This window comes from Lepisma saccharinum, chromosome 22 (assembly GCF_977018435.1).
Source record: "Lepisma saccharinum chromosome 22, izLepSacc3.1, whole genome shotgun sequence".
Lineage (NCBI taxonomy): Eukaryota > Metazoa > Arthropoda > Insecta > Zygentoma > Lepismatidae > Lepisma > Lepisma saccharinum.
Window position 1 is genome coordinate 31,917,029 of NC_139250.1, and position 23,931 is coordinate 31,940,959.

General features: G+C 40.2%; 2 protein-coding genes across 3 annotated transcripts in view; one reads left to right on the forward strand and one right to left on the reverse strand.

Annotated features, from left to right (window-relative positions):
* The window catches only part of LOC146004904 (sodium-dependent proline transporter-like), a 59,735-nt gene extending 41,020 nt beyond the window's left edge, over positions 1-18,715 (forward strand). The window contains exons 9-13 of the mRNA XM_083143933.1: positions 2,437-2,552; positions 3,603-3,731; positions 6,794-6,991; positions 14,795-14,959; positions 18,386-18,715. Of these exons, the coding sequence (XP_083000059.1) occupies positions 2,437-2,552; positions 3,603-3,731; positions 6,794-6,991; positions 14,795-14,959; positions 18,386-18,541 (764 nt within the window). The 3' untranslated portion in view covers positions 18,542-18,715. The remainder of the gene's footprint in view (positions 1-2,436; positions 2,553-3,602; positions 3,732-6,793; positions 6,992-14,794; positions 14,960-18,385) is intronic.
* A 2,955-nt stretch (positions 18,716-21,670) lies between these two features.
* Positions 21,671-23,931, reverse strand: part of LOC146004696 (uncharacterized) — a 46,849-nt gene continuing 44,588 nt past the window's right edge. For both annotated transcript variants that reach the window (XM_083143645.1, XM_083143646.1), the window contains one exon: positions 21,671-21,896. In XM_083143645.1, the coding sequence (XP_082999771.1) occupies positions 21,696-21,896 (201 nt within the window). In that variant the 3' untranslated portion in view covers positions 21,671-21,695. The remainder of the gene's footprint in view (positions 21,897-23,931) is intronic.

Here is a 23,931-nt window from a genome sequence, read left to right on the forward strand (position 1 = left end):
GTTGGTGAATCACGTACAACAAAGCATATATATCCCTCTATGTCAATTACAAGTTGTGCTGTGTGACTTCAAAGTTGTAAAGTACATTTGAGGACACGGTGAATGTCAGGGAACCCTAAAGATTGCAGATACTTTTTAGAGGTTTATAGATTTATTTTCTTTTTGTGCGAGCCATAGGCTGTACGCACTACATAGTTTTGATTTTTCTACAATATTTTGTTACATTTAGTTTTCTTTTAAGCTGTCTCTTACTTTGTCCCTTATATACACATTCTTCCCCTCCCTCGACAGTTCTTCTTCCAGTCTTTCTTCCTTCTTCCTCACCCCACATCTCTTTTCCTGCACTCTCACCAAAACGCATAAATTTTACTTTACACACATTTACACTATAAAGATGGCTCGTCTGGAGCATGATCACTCATTTCGCTGCCTTCTCTAATAGCTTTCCTCCGCCGTTCTCTTACTTCTCCCAGGTATTTCCCCACTTGCTGCCCCGCTTCCTTTATCTTTATTCTGTCCTCTACCACTTCTATCACCTCCCTCCCTGTTAAGTTTTTCATCCATTTGTTCCTTAGGTCACGTGTAGAGGGGCAGTTCAGTAGGATATGCTTGTCCGTCTCCTCCCCATCGCACAAAGGACATATCGTTTCCCCTGCTTCGTTTCTCTTTCTTAGTTGTTTCCATCCACCTAATCTGAACCATGCCAGCGCGCCTCTTTCATTTTTCCCACCACCTGGATATATTTCGCTTCCCCCATTCTCTTACTCTTAACTGTTCCCTGATTCAGGACTTCGTTTGGCAGTCTGCTATTATTTCTTGTCTGTCTATGTCGAGTAACCTGTCCCTGATTTGATTTTCTGTTGAGATGCCATCCCCCCTTCCTCCCTCTTCCCATACCCAACCCATTCCGCTATTATATAAGAGATTTTTCACTTCCAAACCCCAGTTGTAAACGTTATCCTTTCTTGTCTGTATTTCCAAACATTGTCCCCTCAGCATAGTTTGGCCCTCTTGTGACAATCGCATCCTATATTTAACAACCCTCATCCGTGCTTGTACCGCGTCTCTGTTCAGGCCCAATTCCTTGAGAATCCCACAGTTGGCCGTGCCTCTGCTTACGCCCATTACTCTCTTATAACATTCGGTTTGTATGCCAATTATTGTGTTGTCCCCCCCTTAAACCCCACAGTTCTATTCCATAGTTTAATGTACCTAACACTATTGATGAATAGAGGTTTTGAATGACCGGGAAAGGCATTTGAGGTGCCTTATTTATTGTCCTTATGACTTGTTCTATTGCAAATTTTGTTTTAGTTGTTCTTGCCCTTATGTGGTGTGTCTAGCTCCCTGTCATGGAGAGTGTTGCCCCCAGGTATGTGAAGTTTTTAACCCGCTCGATTAAATTCCCCCCGTATGTCCTTGTCTCCTGTCTGCTAAATATGTAGCCATTTTTGAAAGCAATTATTTTTGTTTTTTTAATGTTTACCTTCATTTTATATTTGATGCACCCCTCATATATGCTATCTATGCCCCTTTGAAGACCCTCTATTGTCTCGGAGATGGTGACTATGTCGTCTGCATACATAAGGACTGGTATACTTTGCACTCCTATACATGGGATAGAATCCTGGTCCATTGTGCCGAGACGTGGTTTCCTTCGCATCTTACTCCGAATTCTACCCTCGCATATATTGCTTGCAGTGCTCTGATCATGCGCGCGGACATTCTCTTCTCATACAATTTTCCCCATAAAATATCCCTATGAACTTTGTCGAATGCTTTTTCAAAATCAATGAAACATGCGTATAATTTCCCCCGCTTGATGTGCGTCTGCAGATACACAATAGAAATTGCAGAAAATTGTTGACACTAAATTTGTAGCTGTAGCTCTCGCGGGGCTTCATTTTTAAAATTGTGGCTGTAGCCTCAGTTAAAATATAAAATGATTGTAGTTTGCAGTTGTGGCGATTGGCTGCCAAAACTGGAGGGCAAGGGTAAACAGGACTTATCATTAGGAGACCATAGTGCGGGGTCAAAAAGTAGCAAATTTTGGGTGAGCAACTACCCCCTGTAATCGCTGCCACTGGTAACTTGTATCGAAAATGTCGCTATACAGCTACATTTCTTCTCGGTGTTTTGAGATAGATTTTGTGTGTCAAAGTGATAATTTAGTGACAAGTTTTCTTCATCAGAAGGAAAGAAGAAATGTTGCTATTTATGTTTACTTGGTTCGCTTTGTTCCTCAGCAATTATGTCAAACCCAAGGCTTATAAATTCCCCTAACTAACCTGGCCGATCCTGGAAACCAACCATGCAATCTGTTGTAAATAGTAGTTGTAACTGTAGCAAATCATTCTCTGATCACTGCCAAAGAGTGCCCTCCGAAAAGGTCATCACTTTAACAAATCATTCCACTTCCCGGTTCTTTTCTTCCAGAAACGAATATAGTGTTCGTGACGTTCCCACAAGCCTTGGAGCATCTGCCAGGATCCACGAAGCTTTGGTCCACTCTCTTCTTCCTCTCTCTGGCTTCTCTTGGTCTGGACACGCAGGTGAGGAAGACTTCGTTTGTACACTCTCCATGTAACAAACAACTTACCGTATGTCCTCTTGATTTCCTGCCACTCTCCCTCCACTGAAATGCATGTTATTCTATTTCTCATTAGAGCAGATCAGGAGTAGTTGATTCATGATGAACTGTTTAGACTTTTAACCACTATGTATTGTGGCATCTGGTTATTTTTATGTTGAAGACTGTAATTGTCAACCCCGGCTAACTCTGACACAGTGGAACCTGGGTCACCGCAAAAATAATCCTGGCACATTGTTCCATCCAGAAATTTTAATTTGCCTTCACGTCACCAAAGCAGTCTACTAGACACGGGTAGCAGCAGCCATCACTAAACAGTCCTCCCAGACGTTCTGTCTTGATTGATTGATGTTGTGTTTTAAGTCCACTTTATGCACAGAACGGCTAATCAGGACAGTTTAAAGTGGAATCCAAACTCTAATTAGTGCCTCCACCGGGTGTCGAACCCGGGACTCCGTTCCCACAAGTTTTGGAGCATCTGCCAGGATCCACGAAGTTTTGGTCCACTCTCTTCTTCCTCTCTCTGGCTTCTCTTGGTCTGGACACGCAGGTGAGGAAGACTTCGTTTATACACTCACTATGTAACAAACAACTTAACTTATGTCCTCTTGATATTGTCTCCCTCCCTCCACTGAAATGCATGTTATTCTATTTTCTTTACAGCAGATCAGAGGTAGTTGATTCATGATGAACTGTTTGGACTTTTAACCACTGTGTATTGTGTCATGTGGTTAATTTTGACTGCTGTAATGGTCAACCCCGGCTAACTCTGGGGTTAGACTCCTTGATTTCAAGGCCACGATGCCATCGGGGAGGCTAGACATTCTGTTTTATTTTTTACTTTATGCTCTGCTCGTATTGATACCTTCCCCAACCACGTGGGCATCCTCATATTGTTGGAGGACTACCGACATGACCACATAGCAAAAATAGGTTACCCTGAAAAGGAGACGAGTCTATGAAACGGTGGTGTGTGATGGTAAAATACTCACAAAAATAACTTTTCTTCCAGTTTGCCTTGGTGCAGACGATATTCAGCAGCATATACGATGCCTTTCCTACCACACGGAAGAAGAAAGTACTTGTTTCTGCTTTGGGCTGTGTCATTCTGTTTCTTCTGGGATTACCGTTGGTGACATATGTAAGTATCGCAGTGATGAATTGTTCTAGAAACTGTAAGGAATCCTAGTAATAGTTCCTCGTTCACCAGTGACTGCATGGCACCTAGCATACCCAGTTTCAAAATAATGAATTTCACAAAATCCTACCCAGATAGCACAACAGCTTGTGGCAAGCTTGAGGTAACTTGCTTGTAGCTTGTCAAAGCATGGGATAGCGTAAGCTTGATATAAGCATGATGCAAGCTTGTTTCAGCATGCAGCTTTATGAAAGCTTGGTGCAAGCTTGTCATGTCAAGATTGCTGCAATTTTGACATGGTAGCTAGTTGACTTGATTCAAGTCCAGGGGGATGCAAAGGGGTGCTCGTTCTAGGGGCGGTTACTGATATTGTTGCAGTGTTGCACAACGACCGGATATTTTACAACAAAATTTCATACTTTTTGTTAGTATATTTTTTCATTTGTTTTCCTATTAAATATATTGAACATAAACAAACAATTTTGCCTTTCATTGCTTCATAAAGCAGATTCCATTATGATCTGTTAAAAGAAAAGGAGGCAATCTGCGAGATTTCACAGTGTATGAGTAGACGCACAGGTAAGTGTTGCAAAGTCGGAGCAACGCCCTGATCTCTACAGCGAGGAGTATTGAAGCGACGTTCAACGCTGTTCTTCCTATCCCCTGCTTCAGTCGGCTTGGTCGTTGCAATGGGTTTACAACACAGCAAAGTCAGGCGACCCGTTTCGGATCCCACGGCGGGTGAGGGAAGAAGAGGACGGACCAACAACAAACGCTTCATTGCTAATTCTTTCATACAGCGTTAGAGAGCAGCAGCCAAGTTCTCACTGTCCTGTGTCGCAACAGACAAAATGTCCACGTTAAGCAAAGGCAAATATTTTATTTTGGGGAGAATCTTAACCTAATTTAAATTATGCTTGATACTTGTAACAATTTGATTTGATTTGTTGTTTTTTAAATCCACTTTATGCACAGAAAGGCTAATCGAGACTGGACCTGCAGTTTAAAGTGGGATTCGAACATTAAAGTACTTCTTATGTACCACAAAAAACACAATTCTGCATAATATTGCTGCCGAATAAATGGAAACTTCAAATTTTGTATGATGATTATTAATTGATTAATTGTACTCCTCGAAAGTGCCACGTGTCACTCACATATAAAATTATAAATACATATAATTACACTACAAATACAGTAGAGCGTCGATTATCCGAAGTAATTGGGGGACATGGGTGTTCGGAAAACTGGTTTGTTCGGATAATCGAACTGTACATGTTTATTTGCCAAAAAGAAGTACTGTACAGTAAATTTATTCATAAAAACAGACATCTCTTTAAGTATGTATTACAAAGTAACGTACAAAGGCAACTTTAGTAGGAATATGTAGTATGTGGTACAGTTTATTAAACAAAAATATGTACATATGTATTACATACGCATTTTGCATGAACAATACACACAGTACACAAAATTAACGTTTAAAAAAATCCTTTATTTTGGTCTGTCTAAGCAAGCCTACACGCTTACGAGCAGCTAAGTCACGTACTTTTTTCATTACAGATATCTGAAAGTGAGCGAGTACACAGTTCGGTTAAGCGGTCGTTCGGTTGACCGACGTTCGGATAATCGACGCTCTACTGTATATACAAATTAAAGTTATATAAATATAAATATATATATATATTTATATATACATATTTGCTGCAACCACCAACATTCTGAACCACGAGTCGCCACTGGCTCGTGCACCCCTTAATTTTCTTCAGCACCCCTTTTTCATAACCCATGTTCAACTGAAAATACTATCCCTTACAGTGTCATATTATGACCGCGTCCTATCGAGCGCTGAATTGAGAGACCCCTGTTATTGTATTCAACATGCAATTATTAAAAGAGAAGCCACATTTATTTTACTGTTCTGCAACAGTCACTATAAAGATCAGCGGCCGTTGTCTTTCGTCAGCATTGTTGTTGAGAATTGTTTCTTCAAGTGGTCTGTTTGTGGTTTTCGATAATTGCCTGTAGCTCAGTGTAAGTCTTCTTTTATGTTTTCTTTGACATTGTTGACAAACGGTTGTATTGTCCTCCTACTTGTTCTTCCTCTTTTCTCCAAGTCGTATTGGAAGAAAAAATTGCAGATATTTTCAAGATATCATCAGGTCGTGCTTAGATAAATTATTTAACACGAGTTGTATCCATAGCTCCCCTGGAAAATGGATGGCAATCTAAAATTATATTTTTCACACATATAATATCATATGATTTACAGCAATTTATGTAAATTATTATAGCTAATAGCATTGCAGGAACAAAATAACTTCAAACTGAGGGAGTGTTTGACAAGTTTGCACTCCCTCCCCGTGGGAAAATACCATGCTTGACTCTCCCTGGAAATTATCCTCCTGTTGTTCATTTATGTCATTGGCCTCCCTTGAACAAGTTCCTTTCAAATTTCAAAACATGTACTAAAATCAAACCAAATGAAGCAAGTCGCTAGTATTCTTCATTTTCATTGTCATATTTTCACAGATGCCTACTAAATTTAATTTGTATTTGATTTAATGGCTAAAATGTGCATGCAAGTTTCATGTTTTCATTATTTTCAACATCACACCCCCAAAATGTCATTCTGCATCCCTAGATGATTAATGCTGACGCTGCCGCTGTTCAAGTCTGATGCAAGCTTTTAGCAAGTTCATTCGCTTTACATGAAAATCTTGTTTCTAACTTGAAGCAAGCTTACTGTCTGAGCACATTAGAGGTACAGTGAATAAATAAATTATTTGAAATAATTTTCAGTTCGTCTGTAAAAATTACTGCACTAAACGATTTTTACCATCAACAAATCTTCAAACACACAATTACATTTATAACACTTCCGAGCCAGATTGATAAGAAAATATAAGTCATAATCTTGGTTAAGACATGAACACATATTAGTCCCATCATCTGTTCATAATTCATTCTCATCATCACAATCAACAGAAAGAGGTGTAGGATAGAGACATAGCCAATCAAAATAATAGATCTCAAACTGTAGAACTTAAACATTTTTTTTTCAGGAGGGGTCATATTTTTTAAGTTTGGTTGACATTTACTGCGGAGGCATGGCAGTACTCTGCGTCATTACCATGGAAACCATATCCATAATGTGGATTTACGGAGTGAAGACCTTATGTAACGACATATACTTTATGCTAGGGTTTCAACCGGCAACGTTCTGGAAAGTGTGCTGGTCGCTTTCTCCAATAGCGATGTCAGTAAGTACCACCAAACACGGTGTATATTTCTATCGTAAATTAATTGGAATTTTGGGGTGTGAGGGGTGTCCCTTCCATATAATATATCCAATTGTCAACCTCACTTCCACGTAGTACACCTTGAACTGCATTTGCAGACTAACGAGGCTCTGGCATCTGGACCTACGGCAGTATAATTCTCGTAGGACTGTGTGTGAGCGGTGCCCTGTGTTTGTCATTATGTGTGCTGAGTGCCCCTTTACAGCCTCAGCTTTTAACCTAAGTAAAAATATTTTAGTCCGACGTTACAGTTGTTTAATATTTTAGTCCAGGTAAGGAGCTGGATCCCGTATATTGTGACGGTGTAAAATAGCTTAAGTGCTGGCGCACCCAAAATTTTAAAATCAATCAATTAATTGGATTTTATAAAAATGTTTATCTCTTATAATTTGTCTCACAATAATTTAGTGGTGCCGATAAGGGCGGCAAAGGGGGTCCATCAAACTGTTGGTTTTGTATTAAAGCCATTTAGGGATTTTTGTTCTAACCAATCTTAAAACTGTGTCACCTTGGTTTTCTATCAAGTCCCGATTAGCCTGTTACAATATAAAGGGAACGCAGAACAAACTTTTGCTGATGCAGGAAAATTATGATACAAACTTCCTTTCGGCCCACAGTTTTTACTTTCACAGAAACATACAGAGCAGCATAATGCAGTACTAACACACTGTAACTAAACTTCTATGGCATGAATTTTCTCTGCTCTTCGCCTTACGGAGGCTACAAACTAATACGTTGTTGATGCTTTACAGTGGCTCACACCGCCTATCCTTTGCAGTTTCTAGCCATCGGTACTGCTTTACAAACCCATACGAATCTGTGTAAAATGGGTATTGTGGAATGAGACGCAATGAGCGCCACAGTGGCCAATATGCGTACTGCCTGCGGTTCGCGAGAATACGCTAGGAACAGTGGGAGTGGGAAGGTGTACAGGGTAAACGAATTTTGTAATGAGATACATTGATATGTAAGCGTATATTGATACAGTCCAGAGGCGTATATTCGGGGCTATCTAGGCTATCTGCGAAGCCCAGACCCAGTGACCAAAATACAGAAAAGAATATCTATCAGAAAATGTGCATAAAATTGTTCATTCAATAAGAAAATGAAGCTGATTTCTTAGGAGTTGGAAACATTGCCCGCTTTCTTTGAATTCGCGAGGCGGCTGGCCCAGCGCCGGCTGGCAACTCCACGGGGGTGACGGGCAAGCGTGACAGGACTACCACAAAGTTCATCCGATCAATGTTGCAAACCAATTTTTCCCGTCATGTAATTTCCCCAGGATCGGGGAATTGTGGAGCCAAACTGTTACAGGAGAGGGAACAGGGTTGCATATGGCGGGGGAAAAACCCTCTGAACTTCCTCAACAGTCTGGGTCAATGTTGCAAACCAATTTTTCCCAGGAACGGGGAATTTTGAAGCCAAATTATCGCAGGCAAGGGGAAAGTGTGGCATATAGCAGGGACAAGAACATCATTGAACGCTTGCAGAGGAGTTGAAAAGGAGGTCGTTGACCTTCAAACAACTAGAGATACAGTGGGGAGTAGAAAATTGTTGGCTGACCGGGAATGGTTTATGAGTGCATCTAAAAATTACGGAAATGTCAAGGACCAGTTATAGTCTAGATCGCGTCGAGTGGTCTTGGTGCTTGGAATTCATTTAGAGGCAGCGTGTGAATGAAGTAGTGAGTGCATTGTATTTTTGTGGATGATATGCTCTGTGTTGTGTAGTGGATTGAAATGAGGGACATAGTTATCAATCTGTCTATTCGGCTTACGAATGACGATAAGCTCGAAATCGTTGTGGATTTTTCTTGTATATCCACTTTATGAACAGATAAGCTAATGGCGATCGGACCTATAGTTAAAGTGGTATCTAAACCATTGTACATTTCTATGTTTTATTTATGAGGTATATATTTTTAATCAGAGTCACATCATTTCAACCCGCCACCACAAATTAGTTACAAATCAAAAACACCCCCACCAGCAAATTTTTGGCCATTCGAACACTATGATAAGGTGCGATAGCCCAGGTTTTTAACCAAGTTTACGCCACTGTGATTCACTTGCAGGCAGGACCGGCCCTAGGTGGGTGCATAGGGCACATAGCATGCACCGGGCTTATAACGACAATTCTTCAGATTAATTTAAATACAATAAGAAAGAAAAATGACAAGTGGAATCGCAATAGAAAGAGGAGAAAAAAACAGATTGAAAAGATAAAGAAAACAGATAAAGGAGAGATGAAAATAGAAAAGACAGAAATAGGGAAAGGGGCGGACAAAAAGAGGAACAAAGAAATAAAATAGACACAAAAAGAAAGAGACCAGGAAAACAGAGTCCATCTGAAAGTACTTGATCCACCCTCCCATCCAGTGGCGTACCCAAGGGGGTTTGAGAGAGCCATAAACCCTCCACTTTGGCCCACCATTTCTGACAAATACAGGAAAATATGGCAAAATACGAGGCTGACAACTAAGAAAGTGGCCACCACCCCTCTTTCCCTTCATGGTCAAATTTCCTTACTGGACACAGCTGCTAGAAATAGAACCCGATAGCCAGGTTCTTCCTTCCTCGTTTCAAGGAGAATATTTTCATGTCACGCTCTGAAAACCCATGCCTCCTCCAAATTGGCAGTAGATGTCGCCTAGATCGCCGTTCCACACACGGAATCTGCCTCCCACCGATGTCCGAATTGGCTGCATAAATGTGGAGTTGGAGGGGAGAGGTGGAAGGTGGAATTCGCGACAGGTGCATGCTTCAACTCACTGTGGCCCTGCGCTTGGCAGTCATATTGTGACTTTCACTTTGCAGAGGGAATGTTTACTGATTAGACGATGTAAGACTCAATGCTGCTTGGACATTTTATCGATAATACTGTATGTAGAAAAATTGTAAAAGAAGAAATCACATGCCACATTTTTAATATGAGTAGTAAGTGGAAAATATTGTGATGCTTGGTTGCAGGGACGTCGGAACCGGGGGGGCGACTTGCCCCCACTCATCATCTGGGGGGGGGGCAAAATAGTATTTTTGCCCTCCCGGTTCCGTGCTAAAAATTGGAAAAATATTTTTGCACTAGTAAAATGAACGTAGACACAAGTTTCGATACCAGTAAGAAGTAAGTAACAGGTAAGAATCGCAGCCACGTCTCCGCAAATCAAGTGTAAGGTGGAATTATCCCCTTAGAAATTCGCCGCTTCGATTTTACGGACAGATGCTGTTGGTGTGGAACAATAAACCCCGCGTACCCCGATGGGAAGGGGGCAGAGAGCAGCCTAATATTAATTCTCTTCTTTTCCATCTACAACTACAGTCCATGGATGCAAGGGCTCCGAACGAGGGGGGCAGGTGGAGCTTCAGCCTTCTAGGTAAAAAGGTGACGAATGCGAGACGACGTGGTGGTCTATTGGGTAGGGCGCCTGACTGTCACGCGGAGACTCTGGTTCGGTTTCCGTGGTGGGAGATCTAAGGTCGGAATGTTTCCGGCTTTATCCCCGCAAAAAGCGGCTCCCGGGCTCACCCAGACTAAAATGAATGGGTACATGATGGCAACCCTGGGGGGGTAAATGCGGCCGGAGCATGGTGCTGATCACATCACCTCCAAAATGTCCGAGATCGAAAATGTGTGGGCCCTATCCCCACACCCCTTATATGTGCCTACATGGCACGGTGCTATTAGCAGGGGTTAAAAAACAAAATCACACGTGAACATGAGAATGAATGGTGTTACCTCTCTCTGAGGTCTAAGACTAAGCCATCACCCCTGAACATGACGTTTAAAACAAACAGTAAACTTTTAATAAATCTAAATAAGAAATGAAAGTTCCTCCTCTACCCACAAGTGCTTTCAGTATTGCCTGAAGTTAAGAAGCCACTGAGGAGGGGCAAGATTGTATTTTTGCTCCCCCTCCCTGCAGTCACACCCTGCAAAATGAGACTACATATACTGTATTTCAACTTACCTTGGTTGTGAAGAATATTTGGAATAATATTTTTGCACTAGCTTTTGTGAACGTGCACTCAAGTTTCCGTTAACAACAAGAAGCACGTGACATTGCAGTCAGGTCTCTGCAAATCAAGTATCCCAGTAGGAATTCTCTGCTCCTGTTATATATATATATATATATATATATATATATATATATATATAACAATGCATATAACAATGTACCGGGGAGGAGCACAGAGGACAGCTCAACTTTAAATCTTCCGGTGCACTTTCTGAACACGAGCTTTCTTTAGAGACCCCTTTCATCGGCCATGAGAAACGGAGCACCTTGTAAGTTCTTGGAAAGTCAAACCTAAGCTAATCTCCCCTTGCCTTTCCAAATTTAGACTTGCTCAGTCAACCTGGTCATTGTTCAGAGTAGAATAACTGCAGAAGACGTGTTTAGCTATTTACTCTGCAAATTATAGTGATGAGTTTGGATTTCCTTCCACACCAAGCGATATAACTGTGCATATATAGTTAATTTATATACATTTAAATCATTTGCAGAAAGTAGACCGACTGCAAGATCGTGCATCAGTGCACTGCAATTAGTCTCCTGATATAGAATCAAGAGATTGGTAAGTTTTACTTCTCTCCTTACGCTTTCTTTACTAATTTATATTTTCTGTGTGAAAGGATATAAAAATACGAGACTAGAGACAGACACACCATCAGTTCTCTGCCCTTTCGGGCTTTAACGCTCCAAACTTTGAACCATCTCCTCTCGTGGGAAGGGGGGAACTTTTATTTCTTGGCCATTTAGACTTATTAAAAGTTTACTGTTTTATTTTAAACGCCATGTTTAGGGCTGATGACTTAGTCTTAGACCTCAGAGAAAGGCAACACCGTTCATTCTTATGTTCACATGTGATTTATTTTTACGTTGGGAGGTTAGTTTTAGGTGGCAAGGTCGAGGCATGATCGATATTTTAGACTTCTCGGGGTTGGGGGGTAGTTGGGGGGACGCCTTCAGTCTTAGGTTCTTCTCTCAAAACTGAAACATCTCAGAGGAGCCATTTCCTTCAAACACAATATCAAGTACCTAGCTGCTACGATAATTACAGATCAAAATATCTCATTTTAAAGCTGTTGGCGTAGCGTGGCGACTTGCCCCACATTTGACACCTCGGCTCTCTCCAACCATGCACTATATTTTAAAACCTTCGTTGCAAAACTTTAGCCTAGAAATACTCTAAAATTACTGATAGTTTAATTTCTTAATCTTAATCTCTGAATAGCAGTTTGGGATTTGAAAATATCAGTAAAAGGTGAAAGAAGCATTTTGTTACGCCATTTTAGAATCAGAAATGTTTTATATGTTGAAATATGAAAAATATAGCGCTTACCAAATAAAATATACCATATTGCCCCAATCTCATCGACTGCCTTCGCTATCAGTCAAAAATGGTAGAAAAGTGAAGTAAAATGAACTAAATATATAATTAAATTATTTCCTTTTAACTCTTTCATTCATGTAATTCTCCTTTAGTATGCGACGTTTCTGTTAAAATTATACTAAGATTTATAAAATGATGAAATGGTAAATGAGAACACCGCCACGGGCAGCTTTCTTTTTAACACATCGATCAGAAAGCTTCAGAAACATGGATTTTCTCAATACGTTTGCACGTGTAGTTCGCACCATTTTGAAAGTAGTGCGTTTTCAGTTGTGTTACTAATCATTAAAGGAATGCCTCAATACCATCATCCTTCACTGCATGCGAAGATCGAGTACCAGGTAGAGGGGGGATTTGCTGTAATTATCGTAAGACCTAAAATTTTAGTTTTCATGAATTAAGCGCTGTTTAATGGAATTAGTAATAATAAATTATTCCGTAATAGAGGTCTCTGGGCCTTCTCTTATGAGGCTTCATCACTGTGGATATTCATATATTCAATAAGTATATATTTATTATTTATGTAATAATTATATACACAGGGTGGGGCAAAATAATGTTACCACTTATATGGTCTTGCGGTGGGGCAACAATGGATTGGTCGGCGTGGTCCACTACCATTGGCGGCAAGATCACCAGACCTCAACCCGTGCGATTTCTGGTTATGGGGGGGGGGGATGGTAAAGGAGCGTGTTTACGCAACAAAACCGCGGCACATAGAAGACCTTAAACACAGAATTTCGACAGTGACACGCTCTATACAGCAAGACATATGTTCAAGGGTCATGGACTCAATGGTTGACAGAATGCTCAAATATATTCACATTTCTGGTTCACAGGTTGAAGGGGTATATTAAATATATAGTATGTTTCTCTTTCGGTGGTAACATTTTTTTGCCCCACCCTGTATAACAATAAAATAAAATAAGGTATTTAATAATAATTACTATATATATATATTTTCCAATAAGCCATCTGGTGGGATTTTCCAGAACTGCTCCATGTAGGATACGGTGTTGTGTTGAGTTGATGTCTCCAAGCATGGGAAATGTGTTCGAAAGAGTAACGTCTACTGTTCAGTTTTTCGCTCCAAATCGTTTTGTGGATCAGGACAAGTGAAAAGTTTACATGTGTTTCCACCTCGTGGAATCAACAAAATGAAATGTGTAAATAAATCAGGGAAAACAAAATTGTTTGACAGAAGATATGCATGGACTGATAACATTGAAATACGGTAAGGAAAATACTAAGAATGCACGAGTCCGTTCACTTTATTTTCCGAAAGATGACCATGAAAGTAAAGTTTTAAATTCTTCTTTATGAATAAAACTTTTCTTTTCGAAAGCAATGTTTTATCCCAGACCTTGTCGGCGGAATTATCTATCATGTATGAAATTTGGAACAGGTGCAAGTCAATTAAGCGCGAAGATGAAAATAGTTTGAGAATTAATTAATGTCTGTAATCATAAAGGTAACCAGAAAAAGATGATAATGTTGCTGTTTCATTTAGTAAGTCCTTTTTCAGTGAAGATAGTCTCGATGAAATTGTGAATTCTATTATTATTATTATTATTATTGTGTTATTATTAAAACCAGCCTGTCTCTTTGGGGGAAGAACTGCAACAGTATGTTTAGATTTTTCTCCTGCCCATGCTTTGCAAATACAGGTGAATAGTTTTTTTTTTTGTTTTTTTTTTCAAATCATTTCCGAGAGCCCCAGTTACAACCTGAGATGCAGATGAAACAGCACAGCACCAGTGCTTATATATTACTTTCGTCTGCGTTTTCGTGTTATTTTTGCCTATCTTAATTAAATGATTCGTTCTCAGCACAGCTTCACCTTCCTTAAAGTTCCTGGAATTGGCATCGCATTCGTAATATTTAAAAATATAGCGTAAACGTTTCTTCCATACCAGCCATGACAACATGCTGCTATTACGTACTACCATTGCATGTAAACAAAGATATGTCCTACATAGAGCGGCCATATTGGAAGCGACTTTAGCGCTCAGGTGGTAATTTTAATCGCCTTAGCAACTTGGGAGATATATGCTAACAGCACCAAACCTGACCTGCCTAACCTATCCATGCAGGCATATAAGAGCAGAAATAAGCATGTGAATAGGTTTGGAAAGCTATATTTTGTTTATTTAAGCTATTATATGCAGGTTAGGCAGGTCAGGTTTGGTGCTGTTAGCATGTATTTCCCAAGGTGCTAAGGCTGTCGTTAGTCGTTCATCAAGGGGACATGTAGATTGGGATGACTTTGACGGCACATGAAAGCAGCGGGAGAGAACGGGACGGGGCGTTTGCCAATTCGGACACCGCTCTTTGTCAGCAACTGAGCCTTCTATTTTTTATTTCCTTGCAGACCCTATTGCACTTCTTCATCAGCGTGACAAACGATATGTACATCACCCCTGACGTGAAGTACCCCGTATCCTTTACCATCACGGGATGGATGTTGGGACTCTTACCCGTCGGTATAGCAGTAGTAGTTGCGGTGTACAACCTGGTGAGATATGGGCTAAAACATGTAAGTATTCTGTGTGCTTTTTATGAAAGTGCATACAACAAATTTGTGCGGATTTACACATACTGTAGTTGAAAAGGCATAACTATACAGGCTTCCCGCCAAAAGAGGAGGCTGTGTCAGCCAAAACCAACCACGTCGGCGAACCGGCCACCGCTGTTGCCAAACATCTTTATGTTCTGGCTCTCTCCCCTTACTGGTGCTGTGTTTCTCAAAATAGAATACGTGTGCTTTGTTTGTAGCTATGTTTGTTGTGTTTTGGCTGAAAGAACTTTACGTTCCGATCATGGGCGACGCCAGCAGATATAAAGGAGTTCTCTTAAAGCTAAGAAGGGTCAGGCTTCGACCCTTCCCCAAGCCTGGGCACCTACATTGAAAGTAAAAGAGTGGTGCGTTTGTAATGTATTATATTATTATCATTATTATGATATCCCCTCGGGGAGACTGCTAGTCAATCCACCAGATGACTCCATTTTTTTTATTTCGAGTTTATGTTGTGTGACCTCTCACATAAGTTCATTTTTTTAAAAAATTTAAACCTGTGAAACAATTTATTATTTGGTTTAAATCGTAGAATATGAAAACAAATTGGTTCCGGTATTTTATACTCAATTTTCGATCTAATGCATTTTTTACATTAGTTAATCTGTTAGAATCCTAACTGACTGAACTTAATTTCTGTTACTAACAATAAAAATAACAAGCTTTCATTTTTTTAAGTACCTTTAAATAAACCTGTTCGACGCCTCCTCCCGACCCCCATGGTTCCGATGCAAGGAATATGGTGGTGAATGTTCAAAAGCAAGTGTACAAAGTGACGCTTGAAGAACTCTTGCAATGTGGAAAGTGCTTCGGTAGTAAAGCAGGTGACACGAGTGTATCGATCGACACCTTGTAATCATAGGGTCCCGGGTTCGATAACCGATGGATGCACATAGTGGCTCTATCCGAAAGGTACAAAGTACAGACTTGAAGTATGGTCTTGACGGAAGTGACGTCACCTAGTACAGTTCGAAAGCGCCAAGAACAGAATGACACAAGTCCACAGCTCGCAGACAGATGATTGCTGACTAGGTCACGTGATTTCCGCACTCGTTGTTCATTTGTTTAAAATCACGAAGGTAGAAAGCCAGCAACACAGGTTAAATATACGTTATGGACCAGCAAGTTGTTGGTTAAAGTTCTTCTAATGTGAGGAAATGTATGTGTAAGAACATTTGAAAATGCTATGTGATTTCTAAGGTGAAAAACAAGTGTTTCAAACGCGGGGAAATCAACGAGGACTCAGTTTTATCTAGGAATGTGTGGGATCCCGACTTCGGGAAATGACTTTTTGGAATCCCGAGCAGTTGGGAAATACCGAATGGTCATTTTAAAAAATCATTAATTCCAAACGTTTTCTGCATTGTAAGTGTCCGGAACTTGTCGGAACTTGTTAGTTTTTATTCCAGAAAAGCAAATACAATCACTTAAGGTGAAAATGACGTGTAGAATCCGAGATTTCCAGAGAGCTTCGGAAAATTACGAACATTCCCCGCCCCGAAAATTTCCCGACTTTGTCGCAAAATTACGAATTTCCCCGTCCCGACCAAGAAAATTCTGTCCCGCACACCCATAGTTTTATCTACTTTTTGTGATTTGATTTGCTTTATTTCACTTCGCTTTTTGTGCCACTTTTGGCTAATTTGCGAAGATAGCAATGAGTGATGATATGATGAAATTGATGAATGGACACTCACAAATATCCATGCCCAGGCCAGGATTCGAACCCTGTATCCCTGGCGTCGTAGCGCAATGTGCTAACCACTCCGCCACAGGGGTCGGCAGTTGTATCTACTGATCGTATTTGGCGCTGCAGTCGAAGTGCAATTCGAAAGACTCACTTCCAGTTCACGACTTGAGAACCGCACTCCAAGACCATACTCGGAGGATACTCGCTTCAGGTACAGTCTTTAACCTTTAAACTGTAGGTCTAGTCCCGATTAACCTTTCTGCGCATAAAGGTTTCGAGTCTGAGTCCCGTGCAGTGTCAATTGGTGGATGCTCCTTTGAGGTGTTTCATCTAATCATCATTCACCTTCATCAATGTGATTAACCAAAAGAGCCATGGTTCTCTTTATTTCTCTATTCCCAAAGTTCTTTCTCTGCCTAAACCTTTCCTCCTCTCAATCTTTCTTTATCTTTCTCTCGCGATTCTATTTTACACTATTTCTTACATTGTTTCTCTCTTCCTCTTTCTTCATCTGTTTTTATCTGCTCCTCTCTTTCTCTACCTCCTCCTTTCTATTTTCCATCTTTCCCTGTCTCTTTCTCTCTATGTTCCGATTTTCTCTCAGTCCTTTTACTTCTATGTTTCCATCTTGCTCTCTGTCATTTTCCATCTTACTATCTGTCTCATTCTTTCTGTTTCGTTCTATCTTTTTCATTTTTCTCTCTGCCTCTTTCTTTCTCTCTGTTCCTTTATTGCCATCTTTCTCTCTATCGTAGCATCTTTCTTTCTTTCTACATCCCTCCATTCTTTCTGTCAATTTCTCTTTATCTTTCCATCTTTTGCTCTGACCCTCTATTTCTATGTTTCCAACATTCTCAATGTATCTTTCAGCTTTTCATATTTTTCCTTGTCCCTGTACTTTCCACCTTACTCTCTGTTTATTTTTTGCAATCTTTCCATATTTTCTCTAACTCATCATTTCTTAGTTTCCATCTTTCGTCCTTTCTCTCTGTCTCTTCCATCTTTCTTTCTGTCCCTGAATTTCTCTCTGTCTCTTTCTTTCTATCATTCCATCTTTAATATCTGTCTCTTTCTATCCACTTGTTTCTCTCTCTCTCGTTATATTTCTAAATTTCCATTTCTCTCTCTCTCTCTCTCTCTCTCTCTCTCTCTCTCTCTCTCTGTCAATTTATTTCTATTTTCCATCTTTCTCTGCATCTTTCCCTTACATTATATTATTTCTATTAGCAATCAGTCCTTATCCAGTGATATTTTTAACTCAATCAAAGTGAAGGAAGGATTTTTTCTAATATTACATTGAATTTATAGAAATGTGTAAATAGTTTATCTCTCTCTCTCTCTCTCTCTCTTTACTTCTGTGTTTCATCATTTCCTCCCTCTGTGTGTGGAGATTATTTTGGTGAGCTAAGGCCACTTCATGATGGTCCCACCCTCGCCTTCAAATATGCAAAACAAAACAATGGCCGACCTCCATGGCAGAGTGGTTATCACAGGCCGGTACAATGCCAGGAGCCTCGGGTTCGAACCCCGGCCTGGGCATGGGTATTCTTTGTAATTGTCCCTTCATCAGTTTCATCATATCATCACTCATCCTCATCTTCGCAATTAGCCAAGAAAAGCGAAGAAGATTAAACCAAATCAATCAATCAACAAAACAATGGACAAAATGCCTCAAATATTCTGTATCTTTCACACAGGAACTGAAGGAGGTGATTAAGCCTCATAGAAACTGGGGACCGGCTGACCCTGAGCTTCGAAACAGCAGAAGGACATTCGACCCTTCCGTGTTTACAAGTCAGCTAAGATACATGAGCAGAACTGGAAAAAATGTACGAACTAACAATTCTACTTAATTCTATTGTTTGTATGATTTCCACGGCTACATTTAAGAGCATGCTTTCATTTTAAAAATATTCCAAGCGCTTGCTAAAAATGTAACGCAGTTGTAATAATGTAACAATACGTTTCTAATAGTATATAATTATCTGCTCGTTAGATCTAACAAGTATGTATTGTTTTCATATGCGAATAGCTATAAAACCTTATCCACTGATTGTTTTTCAACTGAATCAGTAGGAAGGATATACTGTTATTAAATATTGTATTTGATTCATACAAATATGTAAATAATTCCCAAAGTAAAGTTTAGTTAGTAAAGTTTTATTATGTAACAAATTGTAATTGATTTCAACTTTTTTTGTAAATTTACGTTTTTAAAACTGGAACTCATATCTGATGGTCAGTGGCGGCGATTAAGGGGGCAAGGGAGGTCAATCGCCCCCACTTTTTTGCCACTTTTGCCCCAGAACTATGTTAAACGTTATCTACCAATGGAAGGTAAATTGTCCTGCACCCCCCCCCCCCCTAGTTTTTGAACCCTCTCGCCGCCACTGCTGATGGTGTATTAGTTGTTGCGGACATATGTGACAGAGTGGGATCACAGTGGCGTGATTTACATTTGAAGCAGCATTCGGACTGGAGAACAAGCGACAAACGATGAGTGATAAGTGACACGCAATAAGTCCCGACGGTGTGGAAGAAATGATGAAGTGGGTGATGGGACAAGCACAATGATTCATTCATGCCTTAAAACTAAGAGTGACAGTTTCTCTCGCACTAAGTATGCATTTATTTGAATATCGTCGGAATGGGCAATGCTACTATAAAAGAAAGATAAAAGATACAAATGAAGACATTGTACAAGAGAGTATGAATTTATCTCCATGTTGCAAGTGGAAGATTTTTTTAGTTGATTACGTATTAAGCTAAATACGTTCTGTAAGGAATATGATGAATAAGTGTTTACATTATCCCATGAAGAAGCAACTTCAAGTTCAATTTACGGCTAATCAAATGGAAGTTACGACTTTTTCCACAACAAACAAAATCTTCAACCTATCCTCTCTCCGTTCATGTTTTTTCTACGCCATCGGAAGTTTAATATTCCCAAGAGAATAATAATACTCCCGTCATTAAATGGGATGAGGTTCATATTGTAGATAAAGTACATAAATATAAAACAATTTATACTTAATTAACACTACATACTTTGTAAAAGCAATCGGTATAACCAAAGTTTTCATTTACGTACTAACAATACTTAGTATTCATCTTATTGACTGCCCCCCCCCCACACAAGAAATTCTGATGAGGTGAGAGTCAAGTCATCTTTGTTGATAGAGAAAGAAATGATACCTTTGGTTCACCCCGTAGCATTGTCTTGATGGGTGCAAGGTTAGTAATTTGTAACGTTGCCATATTTCTTAATTATTTTTTCCTCGACCAACATTCCATGATATTATCGAATGCTTCTGTCTCAAAAAAAAGAAGTGCGGCTTATGTGTATACTAGCACCAAGATCAGAAAATATGCAAACAAGGGGTATATTCAGAGCCTTCCAACAAGGGGGTAGAAATGCAAATTTGAGCCATAAGTTGGGCCTTTCTGAAAAATTTAACGACGATGTTGAAGAGATTTTCATGGTGTTAGGGTGTGGATCACTTGCTAACTAAAGGCTTCCTCTTCGCTTTCTTTCGCCCCATCGCTGTTAAAGCAACGACCTTACCACACCCGTGACACCCCACACACGCAAATGTTTATTGCCGGAAGAAGGAAAAAATTAATCCCTGCCAGGGATGTTTATACCCCCCCCCCCCAAGAAAGAGAAAATAGAATTGAGTAATCTCTCATATTTTGCGCCTGCCGACAGATGGCAGAACAAACCTAGTTTCCAAAATGGCGTCTATGCAGCAGAAAGCATTCTGTGTTTTGGAATATGAGAAATGTTTTTCCTTTGTTACCGTACAGCGTGCATTCCGGAGACAGTTTGCAACTGCACTGCCAGGTCACCTAAGCATTCTGCGATGGCATCGACAGTTTAAGGAAACTGGTTGCCTGTGTAAATTCCTGTATTGGGCGATGTACTGAAGATGACTTAGCGCTTTTTCCATCGTCTCCTAGATCTCCCGACCTAACTGTTTGTGATTTTTTCCCTTTGGTGGCATACGAAAGACACAGTGCATGTGCCACCACTACCAACAACTTTGGTTGAGCTGCAGGATCGCATTACAGCTGCATTTACGACCATTAGTAGGGATATGCCAGAGCACGTGGGGGGTGAACTAGACTATCGCATAGATGTGTGACGAAAGGAAGCCATATTGAACATTTGTGAAAGTATGTCTGAAACTTAGACAGTACCTGTCTATTCTCATGTATAATTCTTTATTGTATGTGTTATGTATAGGGGTATGCGGGACAGAACATTTTTGGTCGGGTCGGGAAATTTTTTGAATCGCGACATTCGAAACGAAAAATTCGCAATTTCCCGAAGCTCTAAAAATCTCGAATTCTACAAGTCATTTTCACCTTAAGTTATTATTTTTGCATTTCTGGAATAAAAACTAACAATTTCCGATAAGTTCCAGATAGTGTTGCCCACGAGACGAGACTTTGGCCTGTCTCGTCTCGTGGAAATGCTGTCTCGTCTCGAAAATATTCGTTTGTCTTATGACACATGCTCAATCTCGTCTCGTCTCGTCTCGTCTCGTCTTTTTAAAAGCCTGTCCCGTCTCGTCCCGTGGGCAACACTAGTTCCAGACACTTACAATGCAGAAAACGTCGAGAATTAACGACGTTTTAAAGTGACCAGTCGGTATTTCTCGGCTGCTCGGGATCCCGAAAAGTCGGGAATTTTTTTCCCACTCCTGGCATAGTGAGATTGTCCAGATCTTGGATTTAGCATACGTCACTGATCCTCATACTCCAAAGCAAATAGCTCAATTCGCACACTAGATGCGATTCTCATAGATTATCCCTTTAAGGTTCATCCCACTCACCCACATATTCCATATTCCAAAACTTAGTAATCGATATGCGTTTAAATTACAACGCGATTCCGTACAAAATTGCCTTGCATAAATAAAGAACATCAAGCAACGCGTTTCAAACGCTTGAAACTTGATTTATTTTGAGACCTCCTATGTCACACTGCATTTTGTGAATTCTCTATGTCTTCTTGGCCCTCTCCCCATGTCTCTTCAGCATCACGTCTTTCTCCCGTGAAGGGAGATAGGTGAAGTAGGCATCCTTAAAATTCTTCATGTGGTAAGGGAACTTCTCCATAAACATGGTGGACCAATTTTCTCTGGCGCAATCCATAAGCTGTTTCTTCAACTCCCTGTAGCATTTATCTTCTATGTGGTACGCCTGGAAAGACAACCATTCACCTATTAATTGCTTGATACCGGTGATGTGATGTAGACTATAAGGCTCGCTCGCTTTAAGCATATCGCCCACTGAGACACGGGAAATGCGTCAACAGAACTTTTGTTGTCTGCTTCTATTAAAATCAAATGGTGTAACCAGTGGCGGATTACCAAATAGGCCCACTAGGCACGTGCCTAGGGGCGGCAACTCTTGGGGGCGGCAAATCTTTTTTCCAGAATATCAAGAATAATAAAAAGTGTCTTACGAACACAGTGGCGATTTAGACCTATGAAACCAATGTTTCAAATCAACAGTTTGCAACACTTTCGCTTCATACGATGTATCGGATTTATGTGTTATCAAGAAATGTTTCGTCTGCTCTGCCTCCTTCAGGCGCCAATCAATTTGTTTTTAACCCTTGCTGTGGCTCTTATCGCTTACAATACAATGCAATCCGCCCACCCTTTGTTGGTTTGTTTTTGTAAATACATACCCCTCGATCTTCCACTAAGCTTTTGTTAATGGCCAGGCAGGAAAGAAGACTGATTGCTTGAAACTCGCACCTGTAACAATGCCAGTCTTAAAAAAATATAAACACATAAACACTGCTGATGATAAGTGAGTGAGTGAGTGAGTGCAGCTTTCGCGTGGACAGCAACTAGTTTTTGTCTTACTGTATTCTCTGGCTGGTGCATTCAGTTTGTTGCTAGTGCGTTTGCGATTTGGTGTTTTTTTTTTATGCAGCAGGCAGCATGAAGCGAACAAAGTTAAGTGGGGCTGCTTATCGTAAACTTGCAAAAGAAAAGCGTGAAAGAGGAGCATCCTTACAGAAAAAGCTTGGTACAGTGGACTTTTAGGCGAAAGGAACAAGTGATTTCCGAAAGCAGTTCAAAAATTGAAGTGGAAGCGGCTACATCGAGTGAACTCTGTGAAACGCAAAATGTCGAAAATATTGTGGGTTTAGTAGAGGAAGAAAGTGCACCTGAGGTAGTGTCCCCTCAGTTCGTAGGAGTTCCTGATTGTGACAGTGAGAGTGCAAATTTCGTTAGTGACGATCCTGCCGAGTGGTGTCTGAATGAGTCTACAATTGACATTCTTCTAAGACGTGGAATTAATCAGAATGCTGAAAACGATTTTTCTAAATCGCAAAGACTCATAGCAGGTAAGACAAGATTTTTAAATAATAGTGTTTTTTTTTCCGTAAACTTGTAAATGGCGAATCAATTTTGCGGAATTATTTGGTATATTCGTGCAGCACTGGTGCCGTTTATTGTGCATCATGCTGGTTGTTCAAGGGCACGACAAACATCGCAACTCACGGCATTTCAGACTGGAAAAGCATTTCAAATATTCTAGCATCATACGAAAAGTGGTGAGTGGTGAATTTAATTTCTCAATACATTACATAATTTTAGGTATCGCACATACAGAAAATGAATTGTTTGTTATTGATTTTTATCCTTTGTTTTTTATTTCAGTATGTTCACTAACTTTTATATTAGCCTGTAAATATACTGCAAATAAGTTACTACTTTTCTTTTGAGAAGGGCGCACATTACGTTTGTGCCTAGGGGCGGCGAGGAAGCTTAATCCGCCACTGGGTGTAACGAAGGGCCGGCGCTATTCATTTTGCTGCCCTGGGCGGTGGCGGCAGATGCCGCTCCCTTTCGAACGCCCCCGGGTCATTACGCAGCAACGGGAAATTGAAAATCAATATATTCCTAAGTAAAACATCAAACTATAAAATAAATAATGATAATTGTTACGCTATTTCAATACTATTAAGCACAAAAGGATATCTCGCTCAACCACAGTTAAACTTTTAAAAATGCAACACTAAATTTTATATTATTATTCTATTTTATGAAAACTAACTCTCTCTCTCCCTCCCTCCCTCTCTGAAACGTATCTTAAATGTAACAAGTATTAGGAAAGTCATGAAGGCTTGACTTCATATGTTTACCGTTGGAGGTCTGTGATACATGATGGATTATTAAAATAATTACATGTAATATTCCCTGATCTCCCGCTTGGG